The sequence below is a fragment of the Vidua macroura genome, chromosome 8, assembly GCF_024509145.1.
Source record: "Vidua macroura isolate BioBank_ID:100142 chromosome 8, ASM2450914v1, whole genome shotgun sequence".
In the NCBI taxonomy this organism is placed as follows: domain Eukaryota; kingdom Metazoa; phylum Chordata; class Aves; order Passeriformes; family Viduidae; genus Vidua; species Vidua macroura.
The window spans coordinates 15,435,250-15,453,900 of record NC_071578.1 but is presented as its reverse complement, the minus strand read 5'-3'; the positions used below and the strand labels follow the sequence as shown (position 1 = coordinate 15,453,900).

Here is an 18,651-nt window from a genome sequence, read left to right as displayed (position 1 = left end):
TCCCAGAAAGTGGGTGACGTTGGACCTTCAGCTCTCCCCTGCTGGCCAGGGGCTTGGGAACTGTGCAGATGTGCACCCTGCTGACACTGCCTGCAGAATCAGCTGCCTTCTGCTTTCCTGCAGCTATACAAAAACAATTACAACAAGAAGCGCTGGGAAACAGCTGAGACCAAAAAAGCTGTAGAGAAGGAGTATGAGAATCATCCTACCTCTCAGAGCAAATACTGTGGCAGAAGCTGTCAGCAACAGTTAAGCTATAACAGCAGTCTTAAAAGCAAAACCTATATATTCTTGAAAGATTAAGAAAGAACATCTGCATAATTATAAGCACATTACATTTCATCAAGGGAACTAGAAGTAGCAAATCTTAATTACAAGAATAAATGCTCTTACTGAATGAGGAAACCAAATGTGGTTTAGTACATGACTGTCTACCCTAAACACTTTGATGGCTGGCTGTCTTCTCTTTGGAAATAAACCACCTCATACACTCCTTGAGCATCTACACTGAAGAAAGAATTTCAAATGCCCACGCAGAAATGTGCTGAATTACTTGACTTTGAAAGTACTCCCTAGATAGTGGAATAGATTTGCTGTACCTCCTTTGATACTGATTTAGGTTTTTGAGGTAGTGCTTGAGTTCCACTGTTTAGATTTCAATAAGCTCAATGGTTACAATGGTTAATCTATCCTGGATAGATACTCTTTAATTCACATAGTCGCAAGTATGTCATGTATTTATATCTGTAGGCATTGAAAATGAGAACTTGATGTTCTTGATTCACATTACCTCAGCCACAGCAAGCGACATTATTAGTAGTGAGTAATCACTGACTCCAACAGCAAGATCACAACTGTTGCATTTCAATGGCTGAAAGAACTTTGTGAAAAGGTAGACCTTAAGGTGCTGGCTGGCAGTCATTGCAAGTAGGACAAAACACCACAAATAGTGATAATTTAGGTGAGCAGAAGAGATATCAAGATTGAGCACAATTCACACCTGTTACTGTGAAGCACTCATGCCAGGTCTAAGCTGCAAGAACTCGGCCTTCACAACTGTTATGTGTTGAAAAGACTGTCTCCAACAGTGCATGCAATATGTGGTCCTGGCTCAAACAGGAGAAACTATTTCTGCCCCTGGAGAGAAACAACTACACGTGCTTGTGTCTGTAAATATCTTAATTCAAAGTATGAACAAAATCTGCATTGGATCACAGCAGTGAGTCTGGATGAGGACTTCTAAGGTGGGGAGGAGGACAGGTATAGCACAGAGGAGTCACCTCTCTCCTGGCCTGTGATAGAGTGCAGGGTGCTGCTTAGTGGTTTATGGCCAGGACAGTCCCAGATTTTGAGATCCACATCTTGAAGGGGCAAAGCGAAAGGCTAGAACAGTATTACTCAATGTGTACCAGTGACACAAAGAGCTTTGCAAACTTTCTCTGTAAGCACTCAGCTACAATGTGTTTAAGGGTATTTGATATAAACATCTGCTTTATTTTTCTCAGTTTGAAATTTGAAGACAGCCTTTAGATAGAGCATTCTCTCCCCCATACCCCAATACCCTGTCTTTCTGGGATGCCAATAAATTTGTTAGTGTGTTTAAATGGTTTAATTAAAGTATTTTCTGGTTTAATGCAAGCAACAATGTCTTCTGTCAGTGCAACACGTCTGCTGCTAATGACGCTTCTGGGTGATAGATGTTGTGGGGATAGCTATCAAGGTAGAGAGTAACTTAATTTGAGAGGTTTGATTTCCTTTTACTTTAGCTGTCAAGACCTGAACAGTTAATGTCAGTTAGAAAGAAGCAAAGGAAAAGGTGCCTTGAAAGTTTTTCACTTCCTTTGTTTTTGCATGGAAATTTAACAGTACAGTGACCTGTTTGTCAAGTGACTTATATCTATTTAATAGATTTTAGATGTTAGACTGTTAGATGATTTCAATAGGAAAAAGGAGAACTAGTTTTGGATACAGGACTCAGCATATTAGATGAAAGTTTTGGTGTTCCTGTGCATATTTATATTGATCTACAGGCTAGCAGTATGTTAGTGATACAGCATTTGTGTTTTTTATACTTCTGTATTGCTGCTTGGTCTTTATTCACAAACATTTATTTATTTGGATTTCGTGCTGGATCTGCATATTTAATCAAAGTTCTGGGGTACCCATCATGTGAATCTTTCCCTTCCCTTTCAGCATGATGAATCTTCATAAATGTAAATATCAGTCTTTTTCTCTTTGACACTTCACGGAAGCCAGTGAAGTCTGTCTACATCTAAAGTTCTCAAACCTTCAAAGAATTCAGATTTTATAGTCTTGCTCCTAGTATACTCAGCACTGATTTTATAGCATTAGATACTGTTCAGGAATGCATGTGGAGTAGACTTCCTTTTGGCCCATTCTTGCAGTGACCCAAGTTAATTGAGAGCAAGACGATTAGTGTGGGTTATAAAAATGATGCCAAATGTCATTGAAATGACTCTTACACTATATATAAATACACATGAATCTCCTTTAGAAAAATCTTTTTCTACCGATTTTTGAAATTTAAATAAGCAGTAGTTAGCAAGCATGGCTCTTGAAGTGAAATAAATACCAGAACATATATTTAAAGTGCCTAAAAATAAATATTTTTGCTTCAAAGCTTTATAAGTCAATGACCCAACATGTTGTTGACAGCCAAGATTAAATGCTTACAAGAAATTCCAAATTTCCACTGACACACGGACACTCTTTCCTCTCCTGGCAGTTCATAAAACAGCACTTGAGTTTCAGGATGCTGCCATTGCACTAATTTGGAGAAGCATGTCTTTAAATCTATTACCAAGTTTGTGCAGAGTTCAGAGTGTGGGGAGAAAGGAAAAGCAGCATGTTTTCTTTGAGAAAAGTTGCGCTTTGAAAGCTGCTGGAAGTTTTGGAATGTTAAAAGACAAACCAGCTGAGATATATTAACAGGCAAAGAGCAAGAGAAGAGGTCAAAACTGTGCATGCAAATGTCCTTTCACATCCTAGTAATTTCTGAAGATTCACATGGCTTCAAAAATAAGCTCGTTCCAGGAAAACAATACACATATTTTTGAACAGTTCTAATATTAGCCTGTCCTTATAATGGTATCTGGAAGCCAGTGATATTTTTGCTGGGATGAGTGTGACCAACATGTTAACTTCAAATAACTCTCCTAACCCCAGTTTCCTTGTGCGTGGGAGTAGTTTCTTTTTAGGAAAAAGTCACTGTTGCTTAATTTTGTCTCTCCCTTTCACACTCTCAACCAAACTTGACTAATACTGAAATTTAGCTTAGAGTGAATATTTCAGTTTTTTACATTTAAACACTTTAATCAAGGTTTTAAAGAATTTTATAGTGCAGAGTGACTATTATGTAGTGCTGTTTACATGCAGAAGCAAACTAGGAATTGTATGAACACTGAACATTCATATAAAAAACATATGCTCTCTCTAAATGATTTGATGATTTGTGAAAGTCAAGAGGCAATAATGGATGATCATATTACATAACAGCCATCCTTACAATTGGGCATATACACTTGTAAAACAGGAAAAGAACAAAAAGAGAGAATATTTGAATTTTGATATGTCAATTATCAATTCCTGGCAAATTGTTTATTGGAAGTTAATCCCTCACTGTGTTAAAAGGTTTGTAATGAGTTCAATATCGATGTGAATCCAGTTCTTTTTTAATTGACCATGAACAAAATAAAAAAAAAACTTTTTTGGATAAAACTGGGCAATTTGAATTACTTAAGTTTCTTCATAGCTCAAGAAATACTCTATTTTTAGCATGGCTTTCCACAAAAGCTGCTAGCCATGACTATATTACTTCAATTATAAGTTCCAACTACTTGTAGCTATTTCTGGTGCAATAAAAGTGTAAAAAATGAAAAAAAACCACCTCCCTAATAATGTAAGATGGTGATGAAATGGATGGGTGTTGTTGCTAAATCTGTATTTTACATTAACTTATTTTTCTTGGATGGGAAGGAAGCACAGATTTTAAACTTCAGACTTACAAAACAAAATAAATTAAGAAACTTGTCCATATAAATTAAAGAAATAACCTGTGTATCTCCTACATAAACCTAAACAGAAGTATTGTATTTTAGTCCAGAAAAATAAAACATTGAGTAATAAAAGTAAATTTTATTTACTTAGTACTTTCTACTGCTTTTTACATGTGACTGTAATTAGCCAGCTAAATAATATACTTGCATGCTATGACCAGATGTCTCCTAGAAGACTTAAATAAGGAAAAACAAATTATATATTCCCTTCTTTGCATTACCTGGCAAGTAAGAGACCCTGGAATTTCCCACTCTGATATGTTTGTAAAATGACTGCGGCTTCCCACTATTATCCATGTGTGAGAGAGGGAATCTGCAGCTCATTCAGAAGTGTGTGAGGTGCACACGATCAGGAACTGGAGGTTGGAAGAGTTGTTGACCTGACTGATAACCAGGTTTTGCAGTGTGTCAGTGAATCTGGGCACTGTTTAACATGACTAAATTGGCTCTATTTGGCTTTAGCTGATTAAAATTCACGAGTTGAGGTTACTTCAAGCTGAAGCTCAACAAAGGCAAAATCATATCCAAGAAACTCTTGATGTTGCAACCATACTTCATGTTATGTTGTGGAAATTCAACTATTGTCTGCCACTATTAAATGATACCAGTTTTATTTGTGCTGACCAAATGGATATTTATCACATTTGGAATGAATGTGGTGGTTTATGTTGTGATGAAAACCAGAAAAACTTAAAAAATCTCCTATGACCTAATTGTTGAGTTCCTCAGTTTTAAATATTTTTTGAATTTATTCATGAGCACAGTCACAAAAGTCCTTCAAGACCCAACAGAAAATGTAGCTCTACACTGTAAAGTTCAAGAATACTTAATTGGACAGGGAAAAGGAAGAAACGATAACACCATAAATAATGCATGGTACAGTTCTATAAAACACTGAAATTTTGTCAGTAGGGGACTTTCTGTTTGGAAAGTGTATATATGACCAAATAAACCCCAGGCTTTGGGGATGATACTATTACAGAATTTATTTTCCCTTTTTTCCTACTGCCTATTCAAAATTCGGTGCTGTGTTTGTACAGATGCATTTCCGATACTCTGATACCACCTGAGTCAAAAACATTCAGGTAAAAGAGTGAGGTATTGAGGTTGGTTTGTTTATTTGTTCCAGTGAAGAGTCTCTTTCATTTACAGTGTAATAGAGACATTTCTCTAATCTGCTTTTTATATACTACAGGACCCAGACAATCTAAAACACAAATGAAGTGTTGCATTTTCCCCTTCACAGGAAACTAGGGGTTAAGGGCAAATGTCAGCATTTGCCTTGAGTAGTTCTGAGTGAGTAAAATAGGTCATCAGCTCAAAATAGATAACATATGTTTGTAGTCTAATGCCTGTATTTTTTTAACCAAAAAACTGTATGACTTGTTCAATTCATTTGTATCACATCCGACATTCAGATGGTTAAGTACTCTGTCTACTCATATTATGCTGATTAGATGTTCTAGATGTCTAATGGGACATTTAAGTAAGTTTGATAGAAAATCAAATTTTTTACTCTATCAGGGTCACACCATGAGAAATCAACCCCATGGCATTTGTAAGGTTTTAATAATTCTCTGTCTTATGCTTTTCAAGGGCTCTGTTGCAATGGATGCAGATAATAACACCTTTTAAAAGTGTAAATTGCATTCAAATAGCAGGGGACAAAATAGTTTAACTGTTAAGGGAAAAAGCCCAGCTACATAGGAACATTGGAAGAAATAAATAGAAAAGCAAAAAAACAAAATAAAAATCTTCTCTAGCAGGTTGAAAGAATATTAATAAACAATTTAAAGTATCTTTTGTAGGAATTTTGTGCCTATCTGCTTATTAATGTGATGTCAAATACTGCAGGTAAGAGTGCCTAGAGAAAATCAAATACCCTACAAATAGAATCTGTGTTTCTGCATTTGACACACTAATGTGAATTTTGAATAGAATTTACTCTTCAGTATTCTAGGGGCCTAAAATACATGAAATGATTGAAATTCTTATTCTTCTAAGCATGGGTTTTGTAGGACCTCTGGGAATTCTAAATTCTTTCCAACATGTCTCTTCCTGAGCACCAGTGTGTGATGTGGTTTCCCAGCAGTCCAACCCAAACTCCAAGCCAGATTCCCTAATGGTAAGGTCTGAGCTTATGCACAAAATTGGCACTGGGAAAACTTATGAAAGATCTCTGCAATTGCATTTGTGTGTGTTTTGTTTTTATTTTTTAATGTGGGCAAATTCCATGACTTTTTAGATATGGAAAGATTGATAAATACTTAATAGTGGCTTTTGAGCCATTATAGGAATGGCTGGAAGCTTTTGCTCTTAGCAGTATGCTGAAAACTGACAGGTTGTGCAAGACCTGCTGATCATTTTAAATTAAAGACAATATGACATTGAAATTCAGAAGTCACTACATTAGTAGCAATCTATAGGCTTGGCACCTAGGCTTGGTGTTTCTGTTGTGTTTGCTTTTTTCCCCCCTTCCCCTTAGCATCATGCTTATTCAGAGCAGATGTCATCCTGCAAAAAACCCAGGATGGCTTCATTTTACTAAGGGAAACTCCCTGACTCTTGGTAACTTCCTCAATGCTTCTAGTTGCTGTAACTTTGCATTGCAGACTTCATGACCTTTCATTTTAGGTGCCTAAGTGCTTTAATACAGCCATAATAGCTCAGTCAGCATTAGCAAAAAGTGCTCAGGTTATTGTGGGTTATATCTAAATCTTAAGCTACAAGGGTGTCTAAGTGAAAATCTACCAGCAGAACTGTCCTGGCATAACCATCCTCACAAAACACCCCTGTGGATATCCTGTGGGGGTAACAATGTACTTGCTTTGCTTTCATTCATGCCACTTTACAATTAGTAGCTTTGTAGTTGCAGTATCCAGACAGGTTTAAACAAAAGGGTATTCCTTTCTCTGCCTTTTTTTTTTTTTTTTAGTGGAAGTTCCTTTATTTTTTTTTTTTCAATAATTTCTAGTCATCTTTCATTTCTGCACTTAGGACTCCAGTTAGTTCTTTGATTAAGAATAGCAGCTTGAAAGCTATCTCCTTGGAAATTTATCTCATTTTGGCACTAACATCACCCACTGCCTCAAATAAAATGTTGATATTCAAGGCCTTTCCAGGTTCCCTCTACTTGCAATAGAAACTTAGACTAAAGTCAGCTGTACTTAATGCAATCCTGTTTAGGCATGCTAGAAGATTTCTGAAATGGTTAGCAGCTGGTATTTAACAATGGGGGATAGCCAGTAATTTCTGACTTGATTTTTAAATGTTACTCATGATTTTGGACATTGGTATTGCGAAGCAACTTACATGCATTGTAAAATCTCCTGATCTTTCATGAAGGAACAAGTACAAAAGCAACCAAAATGAAGATCCTTCTAATCACAAATTCTCAAAAGAAGGGGTGCACTTTTATAACTAGGATACTTGAACAAAACAGAAACGGAAGGAAACTAAAAATTACAAAGCCCAAGGCTCTGTGGAGGTTTCCTATTTTTCAGTGAAGGGCTTACAAAGTCCACATTAGAAACTATGACACAGTGGCTTAATTTCCACAACTTCTCACATTTTTTCATGTTCCCTGAACTTGAAAGGTACACAAAACATTTAAAATCATCAGCAAACTTTGAGAACAAAGAACTCTGTGTCAAAAGATATTCCTTTAATCCATATTTAATGTAATTATGACTATCATGACATTTAGAATTCAATTGAATTGTTGTGTGCTGGAGCTTAAAGACTGAAAAGCAGACAAACACTTTGCATCTTTTGCAACTGCTGCATAAAACAAAAAAAATGTTCAAATAATTTCTGGCAGCAGCATTTGGAATATGAATAGAAATACTCTTCTGTCAAAGAAAAAAAAAATAAGGGACCACTCCTGCAATAAATACTTTTGCATGGGCTCAGGATTTTTACTGCAGGATTCCATTGCTGGGCTATGACATTAGACAGTTTTATTAAGTTGCTTTTGAGATATTTGAAAATACTTGGCAGGTAAATAATTCAAAATGATCGGATAAAATTCAGTTTCTAAGCTAACTATCATGGGAATCCAGTGATAATGATGTTTGACTCTGTATCTCAGTCTAATAATTTGAGTGTTTTATTTGCTAATATTCATATATGTTTAACTAATAACTTGATAGCTAAAATCACTTGCGTTCTTGTGTGCCAAGAATGATGTGTATCTTCACAGTGCCCTAGATTTCAGAAATTATATCTGCATTCAGTAATCCAGCTTCATATTTCTTTTCCTTTTTTTTTTTTTAAGAATAAGGATAAATATGCAAATTTTGCTGTTACTTTACAATTGCCTTATGCTTTGATGATGCATGAATGTGTAGTACCCTTGTACCTTATGACCTGATTGAAGATGATTGATAAGCAGCAGAGGTGCTTAGCTGTAAAATATCTTTCTTTTAGCCCATGCCTCTTTAAGGTGGCTCTTTGCTTCTAGTTACGTGATAAGTTAATCAACATTTGTCTCCTTTCTAAGACATGTTCTTGCCATTTTCTTCTTCTTGAAATGACTCTGAGTAACGCATTCTGCTTTCAGAAACAGTTTCCTATTTGGTTAGAAACAGCAAGAAACAGAACTAAAGCCTTCTGGACTTAGCAGCTGCTGATGTTCAGGGGACCCAGGGAGCTGTTCTTCCCTGGCCCTTTGCTCAGCCCCCCACTGCATCCCTGCAAGAACTGCTCGGGGGCAAAGCTTGCACTGCTCTACTCTTACGTTTTCTGCCTTCTCTTTTAATACTTTGCATCTGTCTCCCTGGAGAAGGAACTATTTTCAGTTTCTTCCTGCCCTGAAAACTTTCATTTTAAACAACTTTATTTCAACTGTGTTTTCAAAGTCTGTGAAGTACTTGCTAAAGGGATAGGTGCTAAGATCACTTCTCTGCACAAAAGAGACCCAGCTCTTAAGGTGCCCAGCTCCTACTACTATCCCCTCTTCACTGAGAAAGTGAGCACAGCCTGTAGAAATACCTGGAAATTAAGGTCTTTCTGAAAAAAATACTTTTGATATCTAAGCCACTCCTGTTGTCTCTGAGAGGAAACCTTTACATCTGTGAAGAATGGAAATGAGGCAAGCCTGAAGGAGTGTAAATCCATGAGGAATGTCAGTAGGAGAAAGTTCAATCCATGCCCAATAGAAACTAATTAAGGAGCAAAGGGAAGGAAGGCCTGGCTAAAAGAGGAGCAGAAACAAAACCCTAGGTGTTGGAAGGCACTGAAGGCAAGGAGGCTTAAAGGGGAGTGGGTGAAGAGGGGCTTGGTCACTGTGAAATGCAAAGGGGGAAGGTGACAGATGGTAGATAAATAGGAGAAAGTAACGTCAGAGAAATAAAAATTGTGTAAAAATGCAACTAAATGAATGCAGTTACACGGCCTAATTTAGTTTTGTAGCTGAAGATGTGTATTTTTGTAACATCAGTTTTCTGTGGTGAGCAATCCCTTTTTTGCCATGGTAACCTTGTGAGCTTGCCTAAGGCAGGACAAACAATGCCTCTATCACTTCTACTTCCAAAACAATTGGATATGCCAAAACATTAATACTAAAATTTTGTGTCATTGCAAAAAGCTTATTTTATGGCTTTCTGAGATATGCAGTATATTATTAAACCCTGGAAATGCACTTGGAGCATTAAGGTGTCAACAGCCAGCCCACAGGTGGGACTCAACAGTACCTGCAACTGGGACCGTGCTTCTCTGACCTTACCTAAGCTTTCTGTGCTTGCTTGACACCCGGGGAAAACTCTGCAAGTCTCTTTTGGCTCTTTCCCAGAAGAATTAGCTTATAAGAATGTACTTAGTAAGTCTTTAATTTCTTTTGTTTATATAGGACCTAGAAAAGAATTTTCCCCCCACTCTGGAAAATCAAGGCATTCATGGCCTGAATTCTATTTGTAAAACTAAGTATACAGGGGTGGATGTCAGATCAATCTGAACAGAACCTGATGCTGGTTATCTTTTTTCCAAGCAGATATCCAAGCCACCTAAACCAATTTTAATGCCTTTCCACCTATTCCTACATCCCATGATGTGAAAATATCATTCCCATCTTTGGGAAATAGTCTTTTAGCTGAAACTGGGGAAGGTGTTGCTATTTCAAATAGCAACAGAGGAGCTCTAGGTGTGGTGTGTTTGGTTGCTGTGGCCACTGTTGAAAGCAGATGTGGTTCCTGTCCTTTCCTGTCTGCTGCTTCTGCATTGCAGGGGTGGGAGGGAGCACCCAAGTGAGACAAGGTTTGCTTTTTCTGGACAAGAGCTGCTTTTTCTCAGTAGCAATGCTGACAGAAATGACGTCAAAGGACAGGCTTGGTGAGTTGAACCTGACAAGCTCTGGCAGTGTTTTGCACTGGCAGGGAGTCAGGAATCTCCCACAGGAAGACACCAGTTCAGTTTTTAAAATATTATTCAAAAATCCCCAGTAGAGTATTTGTGAATAACATGGCTCTGGTTTTCTCCAGGGCATTCCTATTCCAGCCATGCAATTCAAAACACATTTTGAAAGAGCAAGAAAGAGGAGAAATACATGAAAGTGGTTTAGAATCAATGCCTGACCATTTTTGCTGTGTTTAGATTTCTTTTAGTAAATTTCTATATACAAATATAATAAAAAAGTCTCCTATTTTCAGTTCTGAAGTTCAAGTAAAACTTCACTGTTTTTATATCTTTTTTCAATCTGTCACTGAGAATTCAAAACAGAATTTAAAAAAAAAAACATCAAACAAACAACCTACACTTAGAGGGAACTGAAAAGCCAGGAGCACAGTGTAGCGAGTTCAGACATTAAAAAGCAAGAGAATATAATATGCTCTGTGCAATGCAGCTGTGGCTTAATGCTGATTTGCACATTAGGACTAGATTAGCATCACTCAGATGTGACCTGCATATTGAGTAACTATCACAAGTATGGTACTATTGATGAAAAATGAAACTGCACGGTACACTTCAGATGTAATATACTAACCTTTTGTGTTTTTAGATTCTACAGAAGTGTAAAAGAAGAGCTATTACTTCTAAATTTTTATGAAATGCATGTAATTTAGTTTCCTATAAAAGTTCAGTTGTATGCTCAGTATGTTTATGAAACAGAATATGATATTACCATAAAAATGATTGTTTTTTAGCCACTCAAAGGCAAGAAATATTCAAAGAAATGACCATATGGATGTTGATTATTTCTATTCTGAAGGCAGTAAAATTGATTTAAGGTGTTGTGGCCAACTTGTTACAGATTTTGTGGCCATAATGCCTGCATGACTCTGAATACTTTAAACTTCAAAAAGACCTTACTATTGATAAATGTTTGATTCACTTTCAAATAAAATGCAGTTTGCATTTGACATTAAGGATTTTGCGCAGGATGGCTCCCTAAGTAGTTTTGTGTTAGTTCAGTGGCATGCTTTAGGATAATTACCTTCTGCAGCATTTACCCATTTGACAACATTCCTCTTTGGAAAATTTTGAAAGATGAATATCCTCACTGGAAAACCAGGAAATACAGGCACACCTCTGGTGGGTTGGTGTTTGTATATTTGATAAAAGTGCAATGTGCTGGCTGCAAATCTTTCTTTCCAGGAGAGCTTCCTGCCAGTGCTGCCTAGAAGCGGGCTGGCACTACCTCTGGATTTTGGCATATCTCAGCGGCACAAAACACCTGTACTGCATGTGCTTAAGGGTCAGTGCCAGAGCAGGGGTTTGGGGCAGGCTGCAGGAGTCACACTGTGAGAAGAAGGGCTTGTTTGGGAATTATGAAGGCTGGGAAGGGTAGGTGTTGGGGTGCCTCCCCTTGGGGTGCCCTCCCTGCCTTCACAGGCACTCGGATGTGACTTCTGCAGCTGGGATGGAAGACAATTTTTCAGCTGATGCAGAGGTAAAACAGTAACTTGGGCCTCTCTGAATGCACAGTGGGGGAAGCTCACTGTGTTCTCATGTCAGATACCACAGTGTTGCTTTCTTTATCTGCCAGGCTAGAAGGAATTTTCACTTTTCCAATGATTCCTAACAGATCTCATGGTAAAACCAGATCTATATCTAAATATTCATGTAACTTTTGCTAGACACACAGAAACACTGCACATGTACCATGAGATCTACATGTGTGCATCTACAGGGTCTCTATGCACGCAGCAGCAAACTTACGTTGGCTTTTTGAAAATTATTATACAAAGGTAAACCTGTCACTTCTCTTTAGTAGGTGTCATCAGGCTTGTTCAAGTGTTTTAAGGGTTTTGGGCTTAGTTTTTTTTGGTTCATTGCTGTGTAGTGATAGATGGCTAGCTTTTCTCTAGTGATTCTAAACTCAATGTCTAAAAGTGATATTGAGCTTCTGTTTAGACTTTGCAGACAGGAGTAGAAGGAAATAATATTCATCTTATAACTGAAGCATAAAGTGAAGTGCAAACCCTCAAGTTCTTGCAAAAGACAGTTAACAGGCACATAACAGCTTCAGGATTTTTGGGATTTTTGAATTCTGAACATCTCTACACACAACAGTAGATGCAGTTATGGAATCATGCTGTATGTCACGTAGAAGGAAACTCAGATTTTCTGAGTGGAAGTGTCCAACATATGGTTACTCCACTGCATACTGCTAAGGTAGCTCTACTAAGGCTGTGCTTTCTAAAGCACACCTTGTAGCAGTTAAGGAACATTTAATTTCTGGCACAGTACAGATTTCTCATATACTGGGCTAGGAGCTTGGAATAAAAAACTTGGCTGTTGATTTAATTACTTTTAAGTTGACATATGTGTTAGCTTGTACACAGGAGAACAGCATCTTACAATTACTCAAATAAAGCTATTAATGATAGCAAAATATAGGTATTTTAATTTTTTTTTAGTATTGTCATAATTAATTCTTTTTCAAGCATGCAGATTTATCATGTTGACAAGGCTACTGAACAATTCAATTAATATATAAAATTTGTAGGAAAGTTTCTACCAGTGTGTGAGACCTGTCTCAGTTTTTCTATAATGACATAAAAATATGTATGTTGCTTATTGTGTCACGTGTATAATGTATAATGCCTTGTTTTCTGCAGTGCAAAATAATCTTTAAAGGTGTTTTGAAGATACTACATAGTTTGGAGAACATACTAGCAAATGCTTTTGGTTTTAATCATACTGATTTTCTATTGTAGACTGTCACCAAAGGCCACCCATTGTTCTCCTTGCTTTTTTCACTTGTGTTTTGAATAGGTTACCACTAACCTCTGAAGTTACTTCTCAGTCCATTGCTGCTCTACAGCTTTATTTGCAGAGCCACAGGAAGCTACCACATCCACCTTTAGCTTCACTGCCTCTCATCCAGTGATGGAAACTGCAGCAGCTTTAGTGATCCAGTTTGTAATGGATGAATGGGACAGGAGTCAGTGTGTACTTGACAGCTTTGTTAGCCCTACTACATTGGTGTGAACTGTTGGTAAAACCCAGTTTGACTCTGTGGCCATGGTGCACCTGCAGTCTCATGAATCATGTTGGCAGCACTGAAGCTCTTGTTAGCATAAACAGCAGGCATAACTCCTGATGCACCCAGGAAACAGTTCTGTTGAGCAATGAATTGCCAAGCAAACATATTATCTCTGCAGTGCATAAAAGTGCCATAACAATAATTTTACCTTTAAAATAGATTTTAAGGAACTTTTAGTTCAGTAGCTACACAAACGGTATAATTGGTAGAGGAATTCTTGCAGTTCAAGGAGTTATTTAAGTCTTCTCTCCTAATTAGTTGCAATCAATTAGACACACTCATACAAAAAATTCTACAGAGGTCAGGAAAGGACATTATCAGATTTTTCAGGCATTGTTTCTCTAAACTTTTACTATAAAATTTATGTACAATTCTGTGCTGGGAAATGTTCTTAATCATGCAAATGTTATGAAAAAACTTTTACATAAATTATGGGTTTAAAATTATCTATAATGTTAAAAAACCCCACAACCTCCTCATATTTAATGAGCTGTCCCCTGCCACACCTGTGTGCTGATGGCTGATTATATCTGCCCTTTCTCTGGAGCTGGGAAGGCTGGCTGGGATTTCTTTTGTGTAGGGGGATTCCTGGAGTCAGTTGGAAACCAACCCACTAAAATGCAAAATCAAAGCAATTGATGAAGTGTGTATAAAGAAGGAAACATTTCACGTTATTTCCTGGCACTGTAAGGAGTACAGTCCTCAAGCTGAAATACACCTGAGTGGGAGCTCTTATGGAATATTTGCTTACCAATAAATGAGATCCATTCATGCACAGTTTTTCTACAACCACAGCAGATTCAGGCATTCCAAACTGAGATGAGAAAAAATACAAGATTATTACAATCGTGTGGAACTTGACATTTGTAAACAAACTAATTAATATTTCCATGCTCAAATACTCAGGGTTGTGGAAATTGTTGTACTACTTGACAAGGATAATTAGAAAAAGAATATTGAGTAACTGTAATACTTAGGCAGTGACTTTCACGTAAGAGATAAGACACAGTATTACCTCTTTGGAAGAAAGATTACAGGGGATAAAGGCTAATGAAATTGTGAATGGAGTAGACAAGAAGAAACTTTGAAGCAGCAAATGTCATGTAAGTGGAACAAGGAACCCAACAGAAATACTGTGGATTGCTGTGGGATAAGAAGCCAGAATTAGAAAGAGGTTAAAAGGTAACCTGAGGCAAAAGTTCAACAGTAGCCATGTCATCATCCCACATGGCTATTTACCAACCTCTATTTGCTCTACTTGACTTCAGCACCAGATATTTGGGCTGTGTCTTGCACTTAACCATGATGATGGGCATTGCTGGAAAGAATTCAGGTTCAGAAACAGGATTTTTTCCTGTAACTTGGTTGTGGTAATCGTGTTTTTTAACAAAGTTGATGTTGACTATCCATATACCCATTTTATGTATATATTGTGGCATCAACATGAGTATACCTCTTCTAGAAAACCCAGCCTCAGTCACAGAACATGGAAGCTGATATTACTTTCCTGAAGGTCAATGTATTGTTTTCTGTTCAGTGCTTGCTGCTTGTTGATCTTGTGTACCTGTCCTGCACAGTACTCAAAATCTTCTCTGAACCCTGAAAAAATCTGAATGATTTTTTCAAAATCTGAACTATTCTATAGCACTCTGTATTGTCCAAGTGCTTCAAAATTGCTAATTGTTTTTTCTGAGACCACTCTCTGACATGAAAACTTCATTTGTAAGGGGAGTTGAGGTGCATGAGAAATAAAATTCACACAGTATCCAGTGGGTACTACAAGTGTTTAGATTTAAGAGATATAAACGTATATCTGCACAGTAAATATTTTGCCATTTTGACCTTCTGAGCAGAGCTGCCACTGTGGTTGTAGTTCTTGCCTCCCACTGCTGCAAGTCAAACACTTGGGAAATGTCATGTTTTTCTGGGTGACTTGCATATCTTCAGGTAAAAGTGTTGTGCTGGGGCAGTAACAGGATCTGATATTTCAAGGCAGAATTAAATCAACAGTACTGTGTATTTGCTCTCTGGTTTTCAGCCAGCCCTGGCCTTGTGCACCTTACAACTTCTGTAGTGGTGTAGGATAATGCAGAAACCTGCTGGTTTCTCTGCATTGGCAGGTTTTGTGAACAGAAAAGGTAGCATATGAAGAAGCAGTTACAGGCTATCATAATGTATATGTAAATATGCGAAATTCAGGCTACGGAGGCAATCCTAGTTCTAGCACATTTTGGTACTTGTTTATGTTGCCTTAAAAGCTTTTTTTAGGGTTCATGCACATGTATGGCCAGTGTTAGGGTGGGGAGATCCAGCACAGCCCCCAGCATGTAGTCTTACTATGGAAATGATGGCGTAGCTGTGCTGAGGCTCTCTGCAGTGCTGGCAGTGGAGCTGACAGCTCTGTCCACAGTGGCCACAGGCAAATGGCTGGGCCAGTCTTTGATACACAGAATGGCCCAGCACTTAATGTGGATATATTGTAGTAACTGGTTTATTTAGCTGCTTGAATCAGTGTTGTGAGTGTAAGCATAGGCATTAAGAGATTTTTATAAAGTTGGAAGACTCAGTGTTAACAAGTATGGAGCCAGTCGTTATGGTGTGCCTGAAATTTCCCTCAAAGCCTCTGAGTTGTTGAACAACTGTTATTAATTTTCTGTCTTGTATTCTGCATAGAATTGCAGGGTACTTAAAAACCATTCTAACTTCTATAAATTAGCCTGTTTTTCTTTAAGCTGAAAGGCTTTGAGCTAATGAATCCTCTGAGTAGCTGCTCACAGTACTGAGTTCACAGCTTAGCTGATCTGTTACCTTTATGGCATGAATTAATTCCATGGAAGAGGTTTGCTTTCTCAGTGTGGGAACAGGGGTCCACCTTTGCTTCATCTCCACTGTGAACCTATTTGTAGTTTTGTTGTAGTTTTATTTATTTTGAATGAATTGTACAAATGAGCATGCACATTTTATTGTACATGAATAAGCATATGTATTTACGTACAGGCAAAATGAAAAAAAATAATACAAAATGACCATTTTAAACTGTGGTCTAATTTTTAAGTGGCTACAAACAGGAACTCCTGTGGGAAGACTTTATAGCATTATTATTTGTCTTGAAAAAATTGTATGCTCCTTTAGCTGAAAACAATGAGAAACCTTAATGACCATGAATTCTCACTCTTGGTGTAAAGAAGGTACTGGAAAAGATTGGTGCTCTTACAGTTAGAATTAGAATAAACACATGAAAAAAAAGGTCCTATATACAAAATTACATGGAGTAACTTGAATAAAAACAAACAAAAGAGATAAAAAATGAGATTTTATATCCAATTGCAGGAATGGACTTTAGAAGTTACAGGTAGAACTCTAAAACCTGAGTCATAGTATTCAGTAATTTAAAAGGAAAAATGAGATTTAAAAAGGCTGTATCATGGAAGATATATTTTATATATCTGAGATTAGTAAGATAGTGAAAGATGTCTTAAAATGAGCTTGGAATATTTTGTGCAATTACCCCCCCCCCCAAAAAAGGTTCAAGTACATTAAACTTAAACAACATTTAGCAACGACTGTGTATGTATATGCATTGAGAAGAAAACATGAACAGTAGATTCTTATTGACATGCTGTAAATTTTAAAGCTATATTAAAATATAAAACTAGACACACTTTCTCTGAAATGATTATTTTTTTCCCAGCAGGAAATAAATTTGGGCATGAAATACCTTTTCTCTTATAAGCAATATTCCTATGAGGAAACATTTTTTGAATGGTTTGTAATGTTGGAAATCTTAGCTTCTACCATGAATTAGATTTCTATAGAAAACAGGAGAGTACCAAAAAACTCATGTTATATTAATAAGTGCTGACTAAACTATTTTTAGCACTTTTAAATATTTGTGCTAGATGTGGGATAAGATACCTGGTTTTCAAGGATAAATCCAGTAAGTGTTTCTGCTAGCTGAATTTAGACTGAACTCTCTAAAGTCTTACATACAAATTCAGTACCTGTCTTAAGAGATCTGCAACTTGAAAAGCTGTCCACTTCTCAAACTCCTCTTGAGATGGTAGTTTTGTGGTCATGCTTCTATCCAGGGAGAAAGACTTGATCTGCATGAGTAATACTGAACTCTTGCTTTACTGGTTTTTACTGATGTAGAAATCTGAGGAGGAAGTAGTTTTTGCAACTTTTTTCCTGTTTGGTCACTTAAAGTGAACGCCTGTAAAGGGTGATTTAGGAAGTACCAATATTCTTGTGTGAGTGACTCCAGTATATGGAAACTGGTTGTTATATCAACATATGCACATACCTGTCATTACTGAAAAAGTTGAAGTGTCTCATCTGCTATCCTCAAAATTCTCCTGCATGTATTTTTACTGTTAGAGTGACTGACAGGTCAGTTGTTGCCAGTGAATGCCTTTTTGCTATCTTCTGACTTGGCAGAACACTGAGTCTATCAAAACTCCACTCCTAGAGTTTCAGAAATAAGATTGAAGGTCTTGTTTCTTAAATTTGGCCGGCTCAGAAAAGCCTTAGAGGTGCTTGGCTGGCATATTATGATAAAATGATGTTGAATTTCTTAGTGCTTCGTGTTGTTCAGTGTTTCAATGAATGTTGGCTGTGAGTTTTTCCAAGGGGGGCAGCATCTTCCTGGATGACAGGAGGCAGCAATACTCCTTCCATTGTGTACAGAACCAGAAGAGAGAGGTGAATGTATTCCTTGCAAGAAATTTTGCTTGTTTAGTTTGAGCACAGGGGGTGATTTTGTCTGTTGTAGAGTCGTCATGAATTGTGAAGGTGGGAAGCAGCTGGGTGGGAGATGTGTGAGTTACAGGTTTAATGGCTGCTTACAGGAATCTACCAAATAACAGATGGCATCAGGTGTGGAACATGAATAATGTGAAGTGCAGATATTTATGTGGTACAGGCTGTTTGCTTACCGAGTAGGTGTTAGCAGTCTTAGTTCAGAACATCTCAAAGGCAAATTAAAAATAATGCATTAAGAATTTTGCAGTTCAGTGCGTTCTGCCAGCCGTACCTGCTCCTCCTCCTCCTCCCCACCAGGCTGGGAGCATTTTTGGAAGTACTGAGGTGTGA

The 18,651-nt window shown here is 37.4% G+C and overlaps 1 protein-coding gene across 1 annotated transcript in view; it reads right to left on the bottom strand.

Moving 5' to 3' along the window:
* Window positions 1-17,643, bottom strand: part of BLNK (B cell linker) — an 85,269-nt gene extending 67,626 nt beyond the window's left edge. Inside the window, exons 1-2 of the mRNA XM_053984301.1 lie at window positions 17,562-17,643; window positions 14,312-14,374 (exon numbers count right to left, since the gene is read on the bottom strand). Coding sequence (XP_053840276.1) covers window positions 14,312-14,374; window positions 17,562-17,636 — 138 coding nt within the window. The 5' untranslated portion in view covers window positions 17,637-17,643. The remainder of the gene's footprint in view (window positions 1-14,311; window positions 14,375-17,561) is intronic.
* Window positions 17,644-18,651: the final 1,008 nt, after the last annotated feature.